The following is a 22,504-nucleotide window of genomic DNA, read 5'->3' on the forward strand; positions in this document are numbered from 1 at the left end:
AATTTTAATGTGCTAGTATTAAATATAATAGTAGTATATTACTATATAGGACTAATTATTTAGTTATTGGTGTACATGAGCAGAACTTATCAAGGAAATTGTTCTTCATTTATTCAATAAGTAATAATGTATGAAAAGATACACTATTGTGATTTAACAAGTTATGAATGAAGATCTTTTTCATTAAACTAATACTTTCGCTTTAAAATAAGTTATCACTGTTTATAAATGAAAAAAGTTACTATTGATGCTGACATGTTTTTTAAACTTAATTATATTGAAAGTTTGGAAAAGAAAAAGGTCAAATTTGAAGCATCCAATTCTTGTGCCATGGAGAATGTTCGTATTTATAAAATTTTCATTTCAATGTACATATAAATAAACAAAAAAAATCATAGTTACACTTTGGAAACTAACTAGTAATACTAATAATTATAGTATCATTAACTTTTACAAAAATATAACACAATTGTATTGACATTGTAGTGAGGAAGTGGATCGTTCCACCCATATTGAATAAAAATTACACAAACTTAAAAAAAGACATCATCAAATAAATATACTACTAACATTCAAATTTGAATTATAATAAAACATACCAAAAATTTTCAAAGCAAATTTAACAGACCAATTATAAAACCACGAACATTTAAATTATCACAATCACACCATCTATTATTGGCCCAATTAATTAATATGAGTAAATGACTTTAAACTCAAATGATCAAGACTAATCCAATTTTTGAGGCCCACTTTCATCATGCTTCCCTATTCTTTTACTTTACTCATTTATGTTTTTCTTTCTTTCCTCTGTCTTGCTTTTTTTTTAAAAACACAACAGAATTTGTTTGATTGCAATTTTCCGAAGCTTTTGCGTTTGTCAACAATGCAAACTATTACCGGAACATCTCCAACCATTTAAACTAAACTCAAATTCATTTTAGTGTAAATATCACATCAAATATAATTTTACTCCAACCATTACACATTCTCAAACTTAAATGAATATTATCTATATTATGCTTTTATTACTCACAAAAATTGAAAATTTTTGAGTTTGGATTTAGTGTAAACCTAAAGATAGATATTTTTTTTTCCCAAAAACCAAAAATAGGATTGATTTTGGAGTAGTATAGGAGCTAATTACCTATCCCATTTTAAGTTTTAGTATACCCTTAGAAATGGTGAAAGTGCAAAAGTTTGCATTTTTTTTGTTGTGATTTGGATTATTCTTTACTAGAAAATTAGTTTTAGTACACGATTGCATAAAGTCTTAGTTTTGTACTAGCTATAAGGTCTTAGTTTTGTACTAGCTTGTATAGTAGTAGCTTGTATAGTATATTCACTCCGCTCCCAATACGTATCTCATTTTGATCTTGGACAAGATTTAAGAAATGTAAAAAAGAATAGATTAAAAAAAGTTAGTGATACGTGGGTCCTACTTTTTATATACTCTTGAAATGTGGAACTCATTACTAGAAGTAATAAAAGTGGAAAATTGGTACTCCATAATACGAGCCGGAGAGAGTACTTGGTAAGAGCTTCTAAAAAAAATTATTCAATGCCCTATTAAAGTAAATACTTGGACGGTATAGTTCACAATTAATAAAGTAAAAAAAAAGTAAAGGCCAAAACTGGTCTTGAACATATGCCCATTTTATGATTTTGGTCATATACTTTATCTTTTAAATTTTTACATTATAAACATTTCAACTCGGATCACAATTGGTCCTACACTAACAATTCCGTCAATTTTTAAACGGTTTTAACCCGAATGGGACTGTTAAAACCATCAAAATCGGGTTAAAACCGTTTAAAAATTGACGGAATTGTTAGTGTAGGACCAATTGTGATCCGAGTTGAAATGTTCAAGATGCAAAAATTCAAAAGATAAAGTGTATGACCAAAATCATAAAATGAGCATATCTTCCGAACCAGTTTTGGCCTTTACTACAAAAAAATACTTAAAATATTACTACAAATAAGAATGTACTATTTTTATTGATAGTAGTATTAACTATGAAGTTTACCTGATTACCTCATTTAAATGTAGACATCTTTAAGAAGTGAAAAAAAAAAGAGTAACGAATGGACTAAATATTTCCATTTTTTTGGCTATTGGAGAATTTTATAGTTTAAAAAATAATTAGAACTAAGATACAAAAAATTTGATGCATAATCCTTTCTCACTTCTTTGCTTCTTCATTTCCTGCTGGTTTTGGGTCCTCCTCCTTGGCCGGCGGCGGTGGAGGCGTAGGCACGCCGCCGTCGATGCAGCTTCGACACTTCCTCTCGACCCATCCCTCCACATCATGGTCGCCGCCGGAATGCTGTCCGCCGCAGAGACGAGCAATTATTCCGGCGACGACTGCAATGATCGTGATCGCCGCCAACACCACCACCAGAGTCTCAATCGAGCGGCGTGTCGAGTGCCCGGATTCTGCTTCCACCACCGGCGGCAGCTGAGCCATTCTAGTTTTGATTTGGAGAAAAAAAAAGAAAAAAAGAAAAAGGATTGTCTTGAATTGGGAGATGGAAGTGTGTGTGAAAACACAAATGAAATCGTTGATAACATTTCAAAGCTCAATAGCTGTTGAAAAGAAGCTTTGAACAACAAAGCCGTTGTGCCCACAATCACTTTTTCTCCTTTTTTTCACATTCATACTTATCATTTTCATTTTTTTTTTTGTTAAGATTAATATGCACTGCTCATACTATAAAAACATTCGAAATTGTGATTGTAATTGTCAAAATTCTAAATCCATTGGTAAATTCGAATTATCATTAAATTGTAAACTATGAATTTACGCCCCTATTATTTCATAGTTTTGTACTTTACACTTCAGAAAATTTAAAATTCATATATAAGTAGTTTGCAACTCCATGTCTGTAATATTTCGTTTTAATTAGAACTAATCAGAATCTGAACAAATTGTGTGGACTATTATTATCTCTTTGTACCATGTGAATATTAATCTTAAAGAGATAGTTCGTTTCATAGTTTTCTTAAAGTCATAACACAAAATTATATTAATTCGCAAATATATTAATACAAGTTGTCATCATAAATTCATGAATATCAATTCCTGACACAATGCCAGTTCCCGACTCAATATATTTTGTGATGTCAACTACTCCCTCCGTCCCACAAGATGAATATGCACTATTTCCTTTTTAGTCCGTCCCACAAGGATATGCACTTTCTAATTTTGAAAAGCTTTTTTCTCTCTAATGATGTGAAACTCATTTTCTACCAACAATACTTTCATTACTTTTTCTCTTTACCTCTCTCTTACTTTACCAATTTTATATTAAAATCCGTACCGAACCCAAAATGCATATTATTTGGGGACGAAGGGAGTAATATTTTTCCGAACCCAAAAAACTACAGATTTAATCATAAAATATAAATTAAAATTAATTTAACCAATTAAAATGTTTATACGAAAATAGATTCACATTTTATCCATCAAATTCAATTGTAAAATCGTATTGGACTTCATTTGCAGGACCAATCAAATTCAAAATTGAATCTAAACCTCTAAAAACCCAATTACCTAGGCCATAAACTACATTAGTAGCAATAATAAAAGAAAAATTTAGAAGTAAAATACAGTTCTCATGTAAAGTAGATCAGATAAGTTGACACACTAAGGTTAATTAATATGACTAAGATGAGCTCTTGACGTGTAGATATTTTCATCTCCATTCAAATTTATTTCATGGTAATTTTGAATTCATTGTATGGATGATTCACCGATCCATCTTATTATTTCAAGGTTTCTTAACCTAAAAACCCCAACATTTTGAACAAAAAATAAACAAGAGTTCATAAGGATATTTTGATTTACTTTATCTTGGCCACAAATCTTCCATTCAAACAAACTACTTTCCTCGGAAAAATATTGAATGGGAAAAATGCATTGTTGTTCATTATGATCAGTAGTCACAAAGTTTATGATAATTGTCAATAATTAATAAACTATATATATTGTTCATTTTGTTCTATTACATCATGTCTTTTCCTACCCCACTCCTTTGACCTTTACAAATACCTCCCGCTTTAAAATTTCAAACACACGCCGAAAATCCAATTAAATTATGATAAATTTAACATTTTACAATTAGGGTAAGCTAAATTTATACTTCATTTATATGTCAGTCATTAAAGGTCTCATTTGGCCATTTTGGAATCTGCACTAGTATTACATATCTTATTTCACTTTTACTCAACTTAAAAGTAGATTTTGTATTTTACCAATTCATTTGAATAATAAACCTAATAGGAGTAGTATATAAAAGTGACATTCACTTCCTCTAACAATTTCATCTATATTCCTTCACAGTTGTTAAAATTCGCCAAAAATAACATTTTTCTTCCATATTTCTTCACATCCATGTTACAAGTACTATCTCTTTGTCATGAAAAGAGATAAAATAGTAATGCGCCTCTCAACAACGGCAGACCCTTAAAGAAGAGGCTTAAGAGCATCCTCATCCGTGCTCTTGCCAACGAGCACGGATGTGGGCCCGGACCCACTTTTACTCCCTGCTCTTAGGTAAAAGCACAACACCCACATCCGTGCTCTTCCGCAAGGACATGCTCAAATGTCCCACCATTCTATTATTCAATTTAAATAAAAACATTTCCACAATATTAAAATGCATTAAAAATACCCAAAATACTATTACTAATTACTAAAAAATTAAAAATTACATAATTAAAATCCTAAAAATTTAAAATTACATAATTAAATTTATAAGTGGCCGAATTTCGTCCAAATGGATGATGAATGTGTATATTTATAGATGATTTTGGGGTTTTTTTTTAAATTTCAAAAAAAATTTAAAAAACGGTAATAAAACGGCTATATTTTTGGGAATCCGATTTTTTTTTAATTTTGGTATTATTTTCGATTTAAAAAAAAAGAAAAGAAAATGTCAACGGCCAATAGAAACGCGCCACGTCGCCCTGCTCAGCGACGGACAGGGGTGTCCTTGCCAGCGGCATGGAGGGACGGACGTCACCGCTGCGGATGCTCTAAGGTTTCTACTTTCTAAATTTATAAAAATGGCTAATTAGATTATAAATTTTACATATTTCTCAATTGTCCCACACAATTAAAATTTTAAGAAATTTGTCATATAAAATCATAATTTCAGGTTGACTTATGCATAAATTCAGCATTGTTCTACTCCTATATGACGATGGTAGATTTTAGATAATCATTTTTATGTAATTGAAGAAGATATAATAATGAAAAATACAAAAAATCACAATCGTTTACTCTTTAAACACACTAATGCAATCGACAGTTTCTTTTTATTTGACTTTCAAATGAAACACACCAATATATGACTGACTAGTTTTTTCTAAATTCTAACACACCAATAACATTATCGTTTTTCTTTTTTAGTAAAAGTATATGAAAAAAAATCATTGAGGAACCATGATGATATTGATGCCACCTTCTCTCATTCGAGAAATTTAAAATTGATTTTAGCATCCAGCCATATATAGACAGAGAAGAGAGAAGGGGTGGAGGAGATAGAGAGACAGATTCATAATTTACGCGAAAATGCTTGAAATTCGGTACACTGTTGGCGATCTTTGATGGATTACCAGCCTTCTGGTCTGCTCTTTACAGGAATTCATCCCAAGGTAAACTCACCAAAACTCCCTTTTATTCTTATCAACACCGATACGAATAATAAAGGGATGTTCAAAATATTCCCCTACTTTTTCTGCATTTCTTATTCAATTCTCTCCGCCAATTCAATTTCGCTGCATTTTGGAATGGGCTGATCACAATTCTTCTTTTGCTTGGGCGCCTCATACTTTTTTAATGCAGGAATTGCCTGCTCGATTTTGATACCTCCAGCTTTCCTTTCCCTTCTATATTTTTTGAGGTAGAGAAGGGAAAGAGAGCGCGTCAATTTGAGGGATTGTGGGAACAAAATGAGCGTTGTTTCCGGGGTTATCTCTAGGAAAGTGCTGCCGGCCTGTGACAACCTCTGCTTCTTCTGCCCTTCCCTGCGGACGAGGTCGAGGCAGCCGGTCAAGAGGTACAAGCACTTGATATCAGATATTTTCCCCCGCTCTCCGGTGAGTAATTGCCCAAATTTGAATTTGTTGCCATCATTGTGTTGCATTGCTCATTATTGAAAAGACAAATGGGATGAGAATTTGTTTTTTCTTTTGGTTGTGTTGATATATCAACACATTCAAGATTGAATGATGTGGTTTTGGAAAAAATGGGATGATAATTTGGTTTTTGGTGGTAAATCAACAATGTTGGTTCATGAGGAAGGGTTCTATTTGAAATTAGTGGGTATATATGATATGTGGCTTTGTGCATCGCTTCTCCGGAATTGGCTTAGCTATTGAACCTTTTTCTTTGGTTTACGTTGTAGGATGAAGAAGTGAATGAGAGGAAGATTGGGAAATTGTGTGACTATGCTTCAAAAAATCCTTTACGCATTCCCAAGGTATTGGTTTGGTTATGTAGGTTGCTGTCACTGCAGTGTACTGATATGGCAATCTTATCTAATATTTTTCGGAAGTTATAGTATGTGGTTCTGACTTCTGAGATAGTTTAGTAATAGAGTGCCTGCTTCTTGTCTCGTGCTGAAGCTAACTTACATGTGTATATAGTTTGCATTGAAACTAGCATGTTAATGGTTTTGTTTATCTTGAAATGACAGATAGCGGACTCCCTCGAACAGAAATTCTACAAGGAATTAAGAAATGAAAACTATCGATTTGTGAAGATTGTTATGTTGATCTACCGGAAATTCTTGTTATCCTGCAAGGATCAAATGTATGCCCACTGAATTTATTGTTTTGCCTCTGTAGTTTCTCTTGTTGGCAGTGTCTATTTTTATGTCTATCTCGGCTCTTTTTTAAACTAAAGACTTTTTGGGGAACTTCTATCAATAAAATTTATCCTATTTTTGTGTCAGGCCTTTGTTCGCAAATAGTTTATTGAGTATCATGTTCACCTTGCTGGATCAGACAAGCCAAGATGGAGTCTTAATTATTGGATGTGAATCTCTCTTCGATTTTGTAAACAACCAGGTTGGTACTGCTGTTTGGTTCTTCGTTTTTGCATAAGCTTCTGCGTAAGTCTTGAATTTGGTTTCCCTTTAATGGATAAATTAGGCTTACTCACAATTTTGTGCTTTCCAGAAAGATGGAACATATATGTTCAATCTTGAAGGACTAATTCCCAAGCTCTGCCAAGTAGCTCAAGAAGTGGGAGATGATGAGCAGACAGAACATTTACGGGCAGCTGGGCTGCAAGCTCTATCTGCAATGGTTTGTGTTTGAAATTCATTGCTTATTGGATGTATTCGAGTTGATATGACGTGAACCTGTATGTCTCCAATAACTTCTAGTTTAGTTTTTGATTCACAAACATTCAGGTCATACAAAGATTCTTTTAACATCTTTGCATCCATTGATTGTTTCTTGAACTCTTATTGACGGCCAGTTTAAATTTCTCATAATTATTTCTCAGGGATTTTATTATGTCTTTATCACTTCTCCTATATTTTCAATTGGATTTATCTGCTTTTGTGGTTGTCTTCTACAGGTTTGGTTCATGGGCGAAAACTCCCATATTTCAGTTGAATTTGATAATGTAAGCTTATGTCGTATCCCCTTATTTGATGCTGATATTATGAATATTTCATATAACATTTGCCACAATAGAGCATTCTACTGTTGGTTGGAGCAGTATCACTGTTAACTGTCTGATTCTTCAGATTGTTTCAGTAGTCTTGGAGAATTACAAAGGTCAAAGTAAGGAGTCCGGTGGTTCTGAGCAGAACGGTTGGGTTCAAGAAGTCAATAAAGCTGAGGGATACATCTCTCCTTCCGTAGATGCTGCAACAAAGGTTCCTTCTTGGAGAATCATTGTAAATGAAAAAGGACAACTAAATGTGGCTGCGTAATCTCTCGGATCATTTCCTATTTATTTATTCAATTATTATTATTAGCAGCTGAGCATGCGTGTAAATTGTATCTTGATTTACACAGAGAGGTTGCCAAGAGTCCACAGTTTTGGTCTAGGGTGTGCCTTCAAAGTATGGCCAATCTCGGGAAAGAAGCAACCACCGTGCGTCGTGTACTAGAATCTTTGTTTCGGTATTTTGATAGTGGAAATCTGTGGCCTGTTCAAGGCGGGATCGCTTTTCCTGTTCTCAAAGACATGCAGCTTCTGATGGATGAATCTGGTCAGGTTTATAGGGAACCCTTTTCCCTATGAATATCTGTTTTCATATTTTCTGCTCGTATTAAACTGATTGCGATGCTTGGACTAATTATCCTATTTCTATGCCTGTGCAGGGAGCACACATCTCTTGATATCAATATTAGTCAAGCATCTTGACCATAAAAATGTCCTTAAGCAGCCCGATATGCAACTCGACGTAGTTGAGGTTGTCACTGCTCTTGCTCGACTGACGAAGAAGCAGTCATCAGTACCTATACTCAGTGCTGTAAGTGACATCATGAGGCATCTGCGGAAAAGTATACACTATTCACTTGATGATGCAAATCTTGGAGATCAAGTTATCAAGTGGAACCGAAAATTCAACCAAGTTGTAGATGAATGTCTCACCGAGTTGACATCAAAGGTACAGAAATCCTACCTTTGTCACTGTGGATTTAAAATACACGTAGATTCACATTACTTATCGTTGTACCTGTTAACAGGTCGGAGATGCTGGTCAAATCCTCGATGTAATGGCTTCTATGTTAGAGAACATCTCGAGCATTACTGTAATAGCAAGAACGACTATTTCTGCTGTCTATCGGACTGCTCAAATTATAGCTTCTATGCCGAATATTTTGTACAAGAACAAGGCAAGGCGCTGTAGAATCTCACTCTCTCTCCTTCCCAGTCTCTCTCCAAAAGCTTTTAATTGACTGTTATTCTATCATTAGGCATTCCCGGAATCTTTGTTTCATCAGCTACTTCCAGCTATGCTCCATCCCGATCACCAGACGCGAATTGGAGCTCATCAGGTCTTCTCTGTCGTACTCGTTCCATCCTCTGTCTGTCCTCAGCCATCTTCTGATGCCTCTAGGACTGACCTCTTGAGGTCGCTCTCGAGAACTGTCTCTGTGTTTTCTTCATCAACTGCATTGTTCCAGAAGCTACAAAACCAAAGGACTCCTCCCAGGGAGAATTGCACAGAATTGAATGGAGACGAGCAAGGTGGAGTATTGAACAGAATCAAATCGACTTACAGTCGGGTATATAGCTTCAGAAGCTCACCGGCACCAGATGGTGATAACGGAAACAACTCGATTAAAGAAGCGGTAGGTCACCGTTTGTTTGTTTGCTCCCAAATGTTCTTGGTGTGGTCATCAATTAATTCTAAAGTTCAGATTTCCTTTCAAATTATCGCTTACACATTTATCTTATTTTCCATTTCAGGATGAGGTTCGTCTTAGACTGAGCAGCCACCAAATAACACTCCTGCTTTCATCAATTTGGGCACAATCTTTATCTCCTGAAAACATGCCTGAAAACTTTGAAGCTATTGCTCACACTTATAGCTTGATTATGCTGTTTTCTCGAGCTAAGGTAAATACTTTTATTGTATTTCTTGGCGAACTCATTACAATTGTATTTTTGAGGTATTGATTGAAGTAGAAATCATTACAAGGCTAAAGTATGTAACAACTGTGGCGTATAATCACAATGCATACATATTTTATCACATTAAAACTGTTCCAGAAGATTAATAAGGTCTTCATTCTGCATGATTAGTGACTTGGTGTGTTACTGTTGATGGCTAATATCTTTCTGCTTCATTTCAGACCTCCTATCGAGATGCTTTAATTCGAAGTTTCCAACTTGCTTTAACATTGAGAAGTGTTTCTCTTAAAGGAGGTACGGTACACCTATTAAACAACGTTCACATCCAAATATCGGACTACAAATATTTCTTGTGAATCTTTATTTTGCTTATTGATTCTCATTTTAGTTCCTTTGATCAGCATCTTTGATCCATTACGAGTTACTATGGGTCGAGTATCTATTTGCAACCTATTATTTTTCCACTACTATTAGCAAAAGCCAGTTCCAAATAAATTCACTTGATTTTCAGGCACTCTGCCAGCATCACGACGGAGATCTCTCTATATGCTGTCATCTTCTATGATTATCTTTTCAGCAAAGGTCTACAACATTCTTCCCCTCATCCCAGTTGTCAAGGCTGCAATCTCCGATAAAGTGGTATGCTACTTAGTCTCTAAATCTTGTTAACAGAGATTTCTTATGCGCATGTCTATACTGTAAAAGTCAACATTCAAATTCAATAGTTTTTGCATTTTTTTATCAGGTTGATCCATTTTTGTGTTTAGTTGAAGATTCAAAGCTGCAGATAAGTGATGCCGGATTAGAAAAACAGAACGTGTACGGATCAAAAGAAGACAACACTGCTGCTGTAAGGTGTCTTTCGGAAATAAATATCAGTGGCGAGCTGACAAAACAATCCCTTGTTTCTGTTATTGTTAGAAACCTAGAGAATGTACTCGAGGTAACCTCGTTGTCTGCTCATGAAAGGGCTTTGTTGTTCTTGATGTTTCTCTCTGATGGTTTGCGTCTTGGTGCTGTTTTCGTGCAGTACGAGGAGGTTGCCATAAGGGAACAGTTGGTCCAGGAATTCGTGCCAGACGACATGTGTACGCTTGGCAGCAGCCAAAGGTACAACGACATTGAAGAACATGGACGTGAGAGCAACGTTAAGGTAAAACTACTTCTGTTGGAATTTACACCTTTTTCGTAGTCTCTGACAGCTAACCAAGTTTCCTTTGGACATGCAGGGCATCTCAGGTTTCAGTATGGACGATGATGGACATCACGATCTCGACAGTCCACCCAATTCGAAGCTGACCATCGAGTTCCCCAATCTCCTCAGCGTCGATCAACTTCTGCAATCTGTAAGTTTGATGTCTGCTGAGCCGCGTCCCCTTTACGAAACCGCGGATGCATTTTGAGCCGTGCCCATTGCTTTGCAGATTTTGGAGACAGCCCACCATGTGGGCAGAATGTCTGTGAGCACGGGATCCGAGACGTCATACAGAGACGTGGCTAATCATTGCGAGTCACTTCAGCAGGGAAAGCAACAGAAGATGACTTTGTTGACCATAACTTCGAGAAATGCTGCAGCTGGAGCTGCTGCTACTAGCGGACTAGACAAATCACATGGTTGTGTACCTATGGTACGTCCATAGTATCCAATCGAAAGTACGACTGCATTTCGTCCATTTTTCCATGTTTAGGGGGTGTTAGTGAGTCGAGCTGAGTGATTAGGGTTTGATTGCTCGGGCTCATGAGCCGGGAAGTAAGTTGAGCTTGAGCTTAGGGCTGCTCGAGTAACGAGCTTGTGAGCCTTTGGAGTCATTATAATTACAATTCTAACTTTCTAAAGGATAGCTTTTAAAGTTAATCGTGTCCATCGATCGCTCAAGTTTGACCTTGATGACGCTGCTCGACCTTTCTCCGGTCGTCTTACTTTCCCTCCTAATATTGTGCAGGGCAAAAATGCTGACAAGTTATTGGGCGGGCCTCCAGTGCTATGCGCGACCGAGTATCAGAGCAATCCTGTCTCGTTCCGGCTACCATCTTCAAGCCCATACGACAACTTCATGAAAGCAGCCGGATGTTGATGAGCCGGGAAAAAAAGCGCATAGTGAAACACGAGATGTAACAACGTAACTTTGATCACGTACGCTTTCGACGAGAGAACCATGATGGGTGATCGGCATAATGGTGTGGTGGCACAAGGAGTATGAAGATTCATAGCCTCTTTCTCACAAACTGTGGATATTCATGCGAGGCTTTACTAGTTTTCTTTTCCTCTAGTTTAGACCCTTTTCATGTACAAAATCAATCCTCATTCATTTTTCCTTTTTCCCAATCTTTCATTATTATCCTTTTCATTTCATGTCACCAGGAAATGTATATATATATCCATTCATTTTTTCTCTATATTGTGATTATATCTAGTGCAAATTTGTCTACGTTTGAATTCGAGCATATTTATTTGGTGCTTAGACCATCTCCAACTATTTACCCTAAACTCAAATCTATTTTTGAGTATACGTCACATCAAAAAGTAGTTTTACTTCAATTATTTGCACTAAATTCAAAATTTACACCATTTTGAGAAATTTTTGTAGTAACACCATATTTTGTGTTGTTTTATCAAAAAACACCAAAAATGAGTTTGAGTTTGATGTATGGTTAGAAAAAATTTCTACACCAAAACTCATTTTTGGAGTATAGTTGGAGATGGTTAGGCTAATCGATTTTTATATACTTGTATGTGGAATTGTTTATAAATGTGAAACTTGTCAAAAGTAAATTGTATACTCCTAGTTTTAAAAACTGAGTACTAAATTTTAGGCGGATTCTGATGTTTTTTAAATAAATATTTAAAATGGTTTTAAAAATCATAAACTTTTCAATAGACATTTTTCGATAGATTTTGATCTCATGTGGTTATCCGTGAAATTCACGTAGTTTAGTTTGAATTAAGCATGATATGACTTCGTTTCAACGCCATAATTCTAGAAATTGATGTTGAACAATATGTGTCTAATAAGAGAAAATATGTCTTATAGATCTACGGGTTTAGAGAATTAACCAACCATTAAAAATTAGCATCAATTTTAAAGTTTATGATTTTTTAAAATAACTTTTAAAGTTTCATAAAAAAAATACCAACACTCATCCAAATTTTATGATTTTAAGACCAATAATCAAAGTTGCATGTTGAAAAATAAAAATAAAAATAAAAATAAAAATAAAAATAAAATAAAAGTAGATTGGATGATGTAGTAGACTAGTAGACCTGTTGAGATTTGTCGGGTCGAACGGCGTCGTTTGGCTTCCCTTATTCGCGATGCATATACAAGTAACAAATTCAATCGCCATTCTTCTACTTTTCCTAATACTACTATCTGGAAGATTCAGGTCTCCACAAATCTGCCGCATCCGTCGAGTAAGCTCTCTCTCTCTCTCTCTTAATATGCGTGTTGTTCGTGAGCTACGGTTATTTTTTTTCTGAATAGTCTGGAATCTGGACCAGAAAATTAGGGTTTTTAAAATTTGTTTTTTTCGGTGTTTGTATCTTGCTCCATTTTTTTTCTGAATAATCTGAGTCAGCTAGATTTGTGAACATAGAGCTGTAACAATTTTGATTTGGATTAGGGCTTTGGTTGGTTTGTTGGATTGAGGGTATCGCCATTCTTTTCGTGTATGCTTATGGTAATATTGGGACCGGTTTTTGGCTATCTGAAAATATATCAATGATACGACCATGCGACTATCCCAATAGGGTTGTTAATTTTGTGTGCTTTGTTTCAAATTATGAATATTAATTTGTTTGCAACTGTTAAGTGTTGGTAGTCTTACCTCTTATTCAATTACATCTAATCAGATAATTGTTGGTAAATGTGATAAGTGTATTGTTTATACAATGATGAGAGTTTCAGTTTCTAGTGTTCATGGATATGTAGCAATGCCCTTTAAACGCCTGTTTTTACTGTAATATTAAATGCATATTTCTCTGTGATTTCTTCAAGAGTACTATTGTTCTTTCACTCAACACAGTGATCTCATCGTATTGATATCTTTGCAAACGTTTTAGGTTCAGGTCTTCAAGGTAGTGTTGTGCCGTTCAATTTTACGGTCATTGCCTGTGCCTTTCTCCAACAATGCTTCTAATGTTAACTTTGCATTAAATTTGCATACGAAGATTTTAATTAGTGTCTGTGTTGATTTGACCGTATGTATCTAGTAAGCTTTTTTTAGGGGTATGTATCTGCAAGCTTGGTTGGGTATCAAACACAGTAGGTCAAATAACCATTTTCTGTTTGCTCGTTTGCATGTCACGTAGTTGCATTTTGATAATAATAAGTTTTGTTTGTTTTACTGAGAAGGTCTATGGTTTGGGTTCACATAGTCCTAGAACCAACCTAGAAAACATAAATTGGTTTCCTGTGCAAATCTGCTATTTGCACTCTCTCATCTGAAGCTTTATGTGATTGGTTAGTTCAGAAATGAGTGTTGGAGTCTCTTGTAACATACATTTGTTTAATTATGTAAATTCATTTTTGTAAGTTTTAAATATCTACATTAATTTAGATGAATTTGAGTTCATCTAGTATGCAGGCAGTTGAAATTATCCCTTTAAATCTTCTCCGGCAATCTTCATATTACTGCAACTGTGTGTTCGCCTTTTAATTGTGCTTGTTCTTACTTTGTTTGACTCGCAGTTTTGGGAGTGAAAAATGTCAGGCAAAGCCATCTTCTCTGCTTTTGTGGGATCCCTTGGCATTGCGTATGTGTTTGACTATCTGATTTCTGACAAGAAGATTTTTGGAGGTTTGTTCTTCACTTTCAATTCAGTTTGTCATAACTGAATTCGAGCTCAATTCAGTTTGTCATTAACAACTGCATTTCGACCTTAGGTAGCACTCCTTCTACTGTTTCGAACAAAGAATGGGAGCTGGCTACTGACAAAAAGATGCAAGCATGGCCGCGAACTGCCGGTCCACCAGTGGTGATGAACCCCATCAGCCGCCAGAACTTCATCGTCAAAGCCAACCTCGACGAGTAAATGCAGTCCTTTCACCTAGACCTCATATGCTTAAACATGGCATACAATTTGTAGAGTGAACTTTTTGTGTTGAAATTCTACTGGTTGGTTCGCCTTTGTTATCTGAGTGTAGATCTCCACTTTATATTGCTGAGTTTTTTCGAATAAGTTTTCTATGCTCGACGTATTTCTTGGAATTTATCTCATCGTTGAGAGAAATGATTATTATTATTTGGTCATTGATCATGCTTTTGAGCAGGTGATTTCTAATTTTAATCTTAGAAATTGTAGTAGTTAAACTTCCGACTTTTATATGGAAAATTTAATCTTAGAAGTTTCAATGTATATCTATTGTTTAGAGCATCTCCAATGCATAGATGTCCCACTAGGACTTCCCAAAAACATTTTCTGTCACGTTACTAGGACTTCCCATCCCACTGACACGTCACAAGGACTTCCCCTGTACAATCCGCCCTTCCCACTAGGACTTCCCGCAATAAAAAAAAACACAAATTCATAAATAAAAGCAATTTACGTTTACGGAAATAAAATTTCAACACGAATATGAACGGGAAAAATTAACAACTTCATTAAATTATAAAAGTATATAAATAGAGACTAAAACTCCCGAAATTGAGATTTGTAGAAGCAATTAAAAAATTATAACTCGGACGTCCGCGACGGACGTCCACCCGCCCGTCGCGCGGATATCCGAGGACATCCGACGTCCATACGGGACGTCCGTATGTGTTACAATGGCGGACGTCCCGGTCGCCCGTTGCGGAAGTCCGACCGGACGTCCGCCGTTAGAGATGCTCTTATCTAATTTTCTTAGGTGTTTAATAAATGGAAAAATCATAAGTAGTTAGGTGTAGTGTGACAGTGACACTGTACTTTTATGCAAATGCATAGAATATGTATGACGTTGTCGGGACATACACCTTTCATCAAATTCAAGTGTGCGGTCCACAATTTGCTAAACTCGTCACTCCCTTTCTTAATCTGTATTTTCTTCTTACCTGAAAAATAATCCAATTTTTTTGAGTGAACTAGTAGTCTTCGATCTTTTACAGCTGAACAAAAATAGTCATTGATCTTTTTTTAATAGTATTTTGGTACCTTGTGACGAAAATAACCATAGGTATCAAAGATGGGACTTTTAGGGCTTTAGGCTATGAAATGTACTTTTAGAAATTTCAATTAAATTGTACTATCAAACATGTGATCTTTGTTTGTGTAATATATATTGGTGTCACATCATTTTCTGCAAAAGCACTTGGGACGTCACTAACATTACTTCTTTATCACATGCATTTGCAGATATGAGCATGAGTTTGGTGTCGTCATATGCATTTTCCTGCGAAAGTAATTGAGATATCACAAGCATCAATTCTTTATCACATGCATTTGCAGACATGAGATTGATGCCACATGCATTATCCTATAAAAGTTATTGATATGTCACATGTATCACTGGAAGTGTGTGTATCACATGTCTTGGTGGAAATATGAGTTTAGTGTCACATGCATTATCCTATAAAAGTTATTGATATGTCACATGCATTACTTCAAGTATGTTTCATATGTCTTGGTAGAAATATGAGTTTAGTGTCACATGTAAATATATTTAGTTTATAATTAGCTTGTTACATTAACTACTCATTCCACCTCCAAAAAATATCTTTCAAGGAGAAGTGGAAACCCAATGATCATTTTGGATGTTGTTGCATACGACTTATGGATATGACATGCATTCTTTGGAATTTCAGGTTCGTGCAATGATATTAATATACTCCGTCGGTCTTCTATTTTGATAATGTCTAGAAGGTCGAGCATCATATGTTAATTACATAGTAAATAGTCATCATTATAATAGGGAATATTATCTCAGTAATGACATATACCCTGCATGGCCTGCATTTGTCAAGCCAATCACTTCTCCACAAACTCAAAAGCATAAATTATTTGATCAACACCAAGAGTCTATCAGAAAAGATGTTGAGCGAGGATTTGAAGTCCTACCAGCGCGTTACACATTTTTGCAAAGGCCATGTCTTGTCTGGGACAAGATTTTGATAGGAAAAATTTTGATTATTTGTATCATCATGCATAATATGATAGTAGAAGGTGAACGTGATACATATCAAAATTATTATGATTCTACTGAGTTTTTTCCAAAACACACCTACAAGTAGAGGTGCCCACGGTTCCGGAACCACCGGTTCCGGTTTTCAAAATTGCCGAACCGGAACCGAACCGCGAGGGTGTTTCACGGTTACGGTTCCAGTTCCAAAACCGCCGGTTTCGGTTTCGGTTCTGAATCGCCGGTTTTTTGTGGTTCCGGCTTGGTTTCACGGTTCTCCGACTGTTTTTCGCGATTCCGGCACGGTTTCAACCTGAACCTGAACCTGAACCGAACCATTTTTGAACCTGAAAACCGGAACCGAAATTTTTTGAACCTGAACCGAACCATGGTTCAAAAATTGACGGTTTCGGTTCGTGTAAATTCTCACGGTTTCGGAATTGTAACCGGCGGTTACGGTTTCGGTTTTAACCCCCGGTTCGGTAAACCTTGGGCAGGTCTACCTACAAGAGCACAAGAAGGAAATGCTGAAGCTTTTTGCTACTCTACTCAATGGATCGAGAGCTTGTTTCTTAAATAATAAATCAAGATCAATTCCGCAATAGATAAGCTCATATTGCCCTTTCAAGAAGATTTGATTGAGCATATTTGGCACAAATAATTGAACGTGCAATGTTTATCTTGTTTTAGTTATCTTTCTTAATTCACTTTTAATTTGTAGTTTGGTTTGTTTATTTTCTTTTATCTTACCACATTTCTTTTATTTGTGTATTTTATTATGTTGTACTTCAATTATATAATTGTCTAATAATTTTATTTATATATTTGAATTATAAAATATTTTAAATATTTTTATATATATTTAAATAAAATTTAAAATTTATATCAATTAAAAATATATAAAAGATAAATATTTAATTGGGTTGGGTTGGGTTGAGTTGGGTCACTAATGAAAGTAAAAGTTATATAGTAAGTTGGAGGTTATATATGTGGATGAGAGAGAAATGAGAATTTATTAAGGAAATAATTGGGGTTGGGTTGAGTGAAAGTCACTAATGATAGTCTTATAAGACATTTTGTGCCTTTTATCTATTTTTAATTAGTATAAACAAAAGAGAATCGTAGGGGTATGAGCTCGTCAAGCGATAAAGTGGTAACGTCTAAGGTCAAAGATTTCGGATTTGAATCCACTATGACACAACCTTTAAATTTATATTCATTTGCCCTTAAAAAAAATGTAATAATATGAAATTCTTCAAAAATATTATTTTCAATATAAAATGCGGCTTTCTCATATGAACGTGCTGCCAACATTTTCCATAAGAAAGGTATATGGAAATTAACAATGGTAGATTCTGCAATAATAGCATGCCTCTTTAGTGAAATTTCTTGATACAATGGTGATGCAATCACACCCCCTAAAATCAACCAATCTGTGAAAGGGATTGTTATGTGTTCTTGATCATCAAACAGAGTTGTCTTTGTCTTTTCTAATTAAGAATGAGCTCTCTCTAATCTTGCTTGATCTCTTGAAGCATCTCGACAACGTTCTTCATCTTAGGCCGTTTCGCCGGCGTGCTATCCGTGCAGAGAAGAGCTACTTTCAAGGCTGCAAGCATCTCTTTCCTACAACCAAATGATATAGTGCTTAGCCTTGCATCAAGAATCTGCTCTGGGGTTTCGCCCCGAGCAGGAGCCGAGTGCACCCACTTCACCAGATCGATCCCTTCCCCAAAAGCCTCGTCTACGGGCATCTGTGTCGTGAGGATCTCAAGAAGTACGACTCCATAGCTGTAGACGTTTCCCGGTGCTGTAACTTGCATTGTGTAAGCATATTCTGTCAAACAAGTTCAAGAAAGGGTCAGTATTGTTGTAAATGGATTAGCAAGAAATGATTTTGATCGATGTATGTACCGGGAGGGATGTATCCGAATGAGCCAGCAACGGCGCTGATGCTTGCTGTCCCTCTAGATGGATCTAGAAGCTTCGAGATCTCTACTTCACCGACCAATGGAGTGAAGTTCGAGTCTAGAGACACGTTGCCTGAAGAGATGTCAAGGTGGATGATGGCAACATGGTGGAGGAATGCCAGGCCTTCAGCCACACCGATGGCAATGTTGAGCCTCGTTGACCAGTCCGGTTTCTTGGTCTGGTCGTGGAGGTACTGAGCCAGTGTCGCGTTGAGGCAATACTGATGCAGCAGCAGCACAACATCCTCGAACAAGACAAACCCTATTGGCCTCATCAAGTTGTCATGGCATAGCTTGCTTAGCTTCTCGACCTCTCGTATCATCTTGCTCCGGTGGTTGATCACAGTTTTATCCATCGACCTCAGCTTTCTGACCGACAGTGTCATCCCGGAGGGCATGTCTGCTCTGTACAGAGTGCTGAACGTGCCCGTGCTGAGTAGATTCGAGTCTTTCATGGTTGCTCGTGCAACAGCATCAAAGTCTATAGCCTGCTGCATGTTTTCGACAAACACATTTCCTGCTAAGATCACGGGATTGGCACTAGCTTCTTCATCTTCAGCAGTCCCTGCATCTTTGGCAGCTTTCTCCTGCCTCTCCCTCATCATAAACAGCAACACAATCACCGTCACGGACAAGAACACAGCCAATCCCGAGCCAATCACAGCTAGTAAAATCTTGTAAGAGACTTTGTGATGGTAAGCATCGCGAGCAGAGTCATTGAGACCACCACAAGAAACGCTCAGAGGCTCACCGCAGAGCCCTTTGTTCCCAAGAAAGCTCGAATTGAAGCTCTTCTGAAACGGTTGGAATGAGGGTATCGGCCCACTGAAATGGTTGTTGGAGAAGTTAACCTCTATTAAACTCATCATCCCTTTCAATGCAGGTGGAATGCTCCCACTGAGCTGATTGCTCGACACGTCTAAAGAGACCAGCTTGTCCAGTCTCCCTAGCTCCTCGGGAAGCTGCCCATGGAGACGGTTAGAGCTCAAGTTCAACGCAATCTGCAGGTTCTTGATATGCCCTATCTCTGGGGGAATAGTCCCGGTTAGATAGTTACTTCCTAATTGCAACTCCAGCAGCTTCGTGCAGTTTCCAATCTCTCGTGGAATTTCCCCTCTTATCGAATTCTGGCTCATCAGCAAGAACTGGAGTCTTGATGCATTGCAGATACTCGTAGGAATGGTGCCATTCAACCGGTTATTACTCAAATCAAGCTTGTTTAAATTCTTGCCCCTCAAAATCGGAGTTGGGATATCTCCAAACAGGCTGTTCCCGGACACAATCAGCTCCTGCAAATTACTCAACGAGCCAAACTCCAACGGTATGGTCCCAAAGAAGCTATTCAAAGCGAGGTTAAGCAGCGTGAGATTCGAGCATTTTGAGAACTCCATCACAATCACACCAGATAGATTGTTATTGTTGGCCTCAAAATAAGTGAGACTGCTTATATTGCCAATCTCTCTAGGAATCCCTCCACTCAGATTGTTGTCACCAATTCGAACATTCGAAAGGCCTCTGCACTTCCCAATTGCCTCAGGGATATAACCACTCAGTCTGTTCTGAGTCAGAACAAGAGTTTCAAGCTTCTCCATAGCAAAAATGCTCTCAGGAATCGATCCCTCCAAATAGTTCGAATGCAGGTTCAACGACTGAAGCTCACTAACTAGGCCTAACCCATGAGGAATAACACCACTCAGTGCATTCTCATAGGCAGTAAAGACTCTCAAGCTAGTCAAGTTCCCAAACCATAAAGGGATAGAGCCACTCAACTTATTGGAATACAGCCTCAAATCTTGCAACTTCACTAGGCTCTCAAGCTCATCAGGGATCACACCACTGATCAAATTATACGAAAGGTTCAACGCCTTGAGGTTCCTAAGCCTACCAAACTCTACAGGAATCGATCCTTCAAAGGCATTGAATGACAAATCAAGAAACTCAAGCTCAGATAAGTTCACAAGAGAAGGTGGAATCATGCCATGAAACTTGTTGTATGAAAGATCAAGCCATTTGAGTGATTTGAGGTCAGAGATGAGAGTGAGATTACCTTCCAGCCCATGACTAGAAAGATCAAGCCTTTCCACAACTGAATTATTGGAGCTGCAAGAAATGCCAGGCCATGAGCAATAATCAGAGATATTCCCATTCCACACAGAAATTCCAAATTCCTTCCCAATTTCTAATAATGCAGCTTGATCACTCATGATCTGGGCGTTCAAAAGTTGAGACCTTGAGAGCAACCCAAAAAGCAAAATGCTCAAGAAACTGAGTAATGGCATTTTTTGGGTTGCCTTCAATTTGGGAAAAAAGGAAATTGGAACTAAAGATTTCTTAGCCTTATGTTACCTATGCTACCAAGAAGCCAAAAGGGCAGTAAAAAAAATCACTCTTTTTGTCAAGTCTTTGCTCATGGAAGGCATTACTACGGTGGAATGTCACTCATAGGTTAAAGACATGGTTTTTTTCAGTAAAGCTGAGCCTTGAAAAGCCATGAGGTATAAAAGATTCAAGAATTTCCACCTTTTCAGCGCTGCCCATTTCTAGTAAAGTTGAAAATGAAGGAATTATAAGAGTAAAAAATTGTTGATAAAAGACAGCCACCCCTAAAAAATGCAGAAAAGGTAACACTTTTGGTGGAAAAGGAACTGAAATTTAGAAGCAAACAAGACGAAGAGAAAGAGTGATGAATAAAATGCAGTTTTAATAGTACTAATAAATAAATTAACAATGATTCAAAAGGCTTAATTAAAACAATGAAGTGCAAGTTTTTGCAGGAGAGGGAAAAAGATAGTTCCTTGGATTTGGATAGCAGATGATGAAACAAGAGTGGTTGCAGTGTTTGGGAAATTGTTTTTCACGGGTCAGGTGTTTTGTGATTCTTGAAAGAGAGAGAGAGAGTGATTGTTGAGTGTTAAAAGAAGAAAGCTGAGTAATGTACGTATAGAATAGCAAAAGCGTCACGAGAAATAAGCAACCTATGAATATAGTCATGCTTAGCATAGGCCAAAACAAAATGGAAATTTATGCAAAAACCTAGGGTTTATTGAATCATCCCTATTCAAATTTGATATACTACTCACTATTGTGTTCCTTTTAATAGCAATAAATGTCACGTCGAAAGATGAGGAAAACACACCATTTACATGAATATGGTATGGACTATGTGGAGTACTAATTTAAATTAGCGTCAAATTTTAAACTGCCAATATATTTTAAATTGTATTTGTATTACACTCTTAAATGTCAATTATTGTCTATTTAATTTTTCCCTCACAAACAACGAGAGAGTATACTATATGTCTCATATAATCTATTAAAGTACTTAAAATAGGTAAGGATTTTATTTGGCCTGATATATTAAATCCAAACATTATTGGATACTTTTTATAATTATAAATTTTATTAGAAAGATTAGCATGTCCCTGCGCAAGAATGACATGCATAAATCAAAAAATAGAAATAAAATATACTCATAGATATATTAATCACCCGCATAAAACGAGATCTATGTATATTGGGAAAAATGTACTACGTTATAAATTTTATGTGAGCATCAATTTTGTTTGATGCACGTTTAACGTTGTATATTTATTTTATATTAGTATATACTATCTCCGTCACATGCTACTTGCAATTTTTCTTTTTCGATTCATCCTTTAAGTAAAAATTAGCATATTAAATCAAGATATTATTCTTTTATTGTACTTAAATACTAATTTAACTAAACTAATTACTCAATCCTTAATTTACGATCCAAAAAGAACAATGCGAGTAATACGAGGCGAATGAAGTATTTAATTTGATTTTAAAATATAAAAAATATTATTGA

The 22,504-nt window shown here is 36.3% G+C and overlaps 2 protein-coding genes across 3 annotated transcripts; one reads left to right on the plus strand and one right to left on the minus strand.

The window, feature by feature from the left end:
* Window positions 1–5,436: 5,436 nt before the first annotated feature.
* Window positions 5,437–12,032, plus strand: LOC121767642 (protein SEMI-ROLLED LEAF 2-like). Its single transcript, XM_042163967.1, has 20 exons — window positions 5,437–5,662; window positions 5,853–6,106; window positions 6,415–6,489; window positions 6,706–6,821; window positions 6,964–7,078; window positions 7,190–7,318; window positions 7,596–7,643; window positions 7,768–7,952; window positions 8,042–8,238; window positions 8,351–8,640; window positions 8,720–8,869; window positions 8,951–9,328; window positions 9,447–9,596; window positions 9,833–9,905; window positions 10,123–10,250; window positions 10,357–10,554; window positions 10,642–10,764; window positions 10,841–10,957; window positions 11,036–11,239; window positions 11,555–12,032. Exons 2-20 carry the CDS (start codon window positions 5,960–5,962, stop codon window positions 11,684–11,686), a joined length of 2,955 nt encoding a protein of 984 aa, XP_042019901.1. The 5' UTR covers window positions 5,437–5,662; window positions 5,853–5,959; the 3' UTR covers window positions 11,687–12,032.
* Window positions 12,033–18,007: 5,975 nt separating this feature from the next.
* LOC121766387 (leucine-rich repeat receptor-like tyrosine-protein kinase PXC3) lies at window positions 18,008–21,672 on the minus strand. 2 transcript variants are annotated; one of them, XM_042162680.1, is made up of 3 exons: window positions 20,723–21,672; window positions 18,620–20,581; window positions 18,008–18,542 (listed from the first exon to the last, which is right to left on the minus strand). In XM_042162680.1, the coding sequence occupies exons 1-3, from the start codon at window positions 20,952–20,954 to the stop codon at window positions 18,217–18,219; spliced, it is 2,520 nt and encodes an 839-aa protein (XP_042018614.1). In that variant the 5' UTR covers window positions 20,955–21,672; the 3' UTR covers window positions 18,008–18,216. The 2 variants fall into 2 exon arrangements, with proteins under 2 accessions (XP_042018614.1, XP_042018613.1); XM_042162679.1 differs by having other exon boundaries at window positions 18,620–21,671.
* Between the last annotated feature and the right edge of the window lie 832 nt (window positions 21,673–22,504).

The sequence above is a fragment of the Salvia splendens genome, chromosome 15 (genome assembly GCF_004379255.2).
Source record: "Salvia splendens isolate huo1 chromosome 15, SspV2, whole genome shotgun sequence".
In the NCBI taxonomy this organism is placed as follows: domain Eukaryota; kingdom Viridiplantae; phylum Streptophyta; class Magnoliopsida; order Lamiales; family Lamiaceae; genus Salvia; species Salvia splendens.

Excerpts from the sequence above, each read along its gene's own strand:
- LOC121767642 (XM_042163967.1), top strand. The coding sequence starts at position 5,960 with ATGAGCGTTGTTTCCGGGGTTATCTCTAGGAAAGTGCTGCCGGCCTGT. Across the intron at positions 8,239-8,350 it reads GCTTCTGATGGATGAATCTG|GGAGCACACATCTCTTGATA; the intron begins GTCAGGTTTATA and ends ATGCCTGTGCAG. Across the intron at positions 8,641-8,719 it reads TCACCGAGTTGACATCAAAG|GTCGGAGATGCTGGTCAAAT; the intron begins GTACAGAAATCC and ends ACCTGTTAACAG.
- LOC121766387 (XM_042162679.1), bottom strand. The coding sequence starts at position 20,954 with ATGCCATTACTCAGTTTCTTGAGCATTTTGCTTTTTGGGTTGCTCTCA. Across the intron at positions 18,543-18,619 it reads ATTCGGATACATCCCTCCCG|AATATGCTTACACAATGCAA; the intron begins GTACATACATCG and ends CTTGTTTGACAG.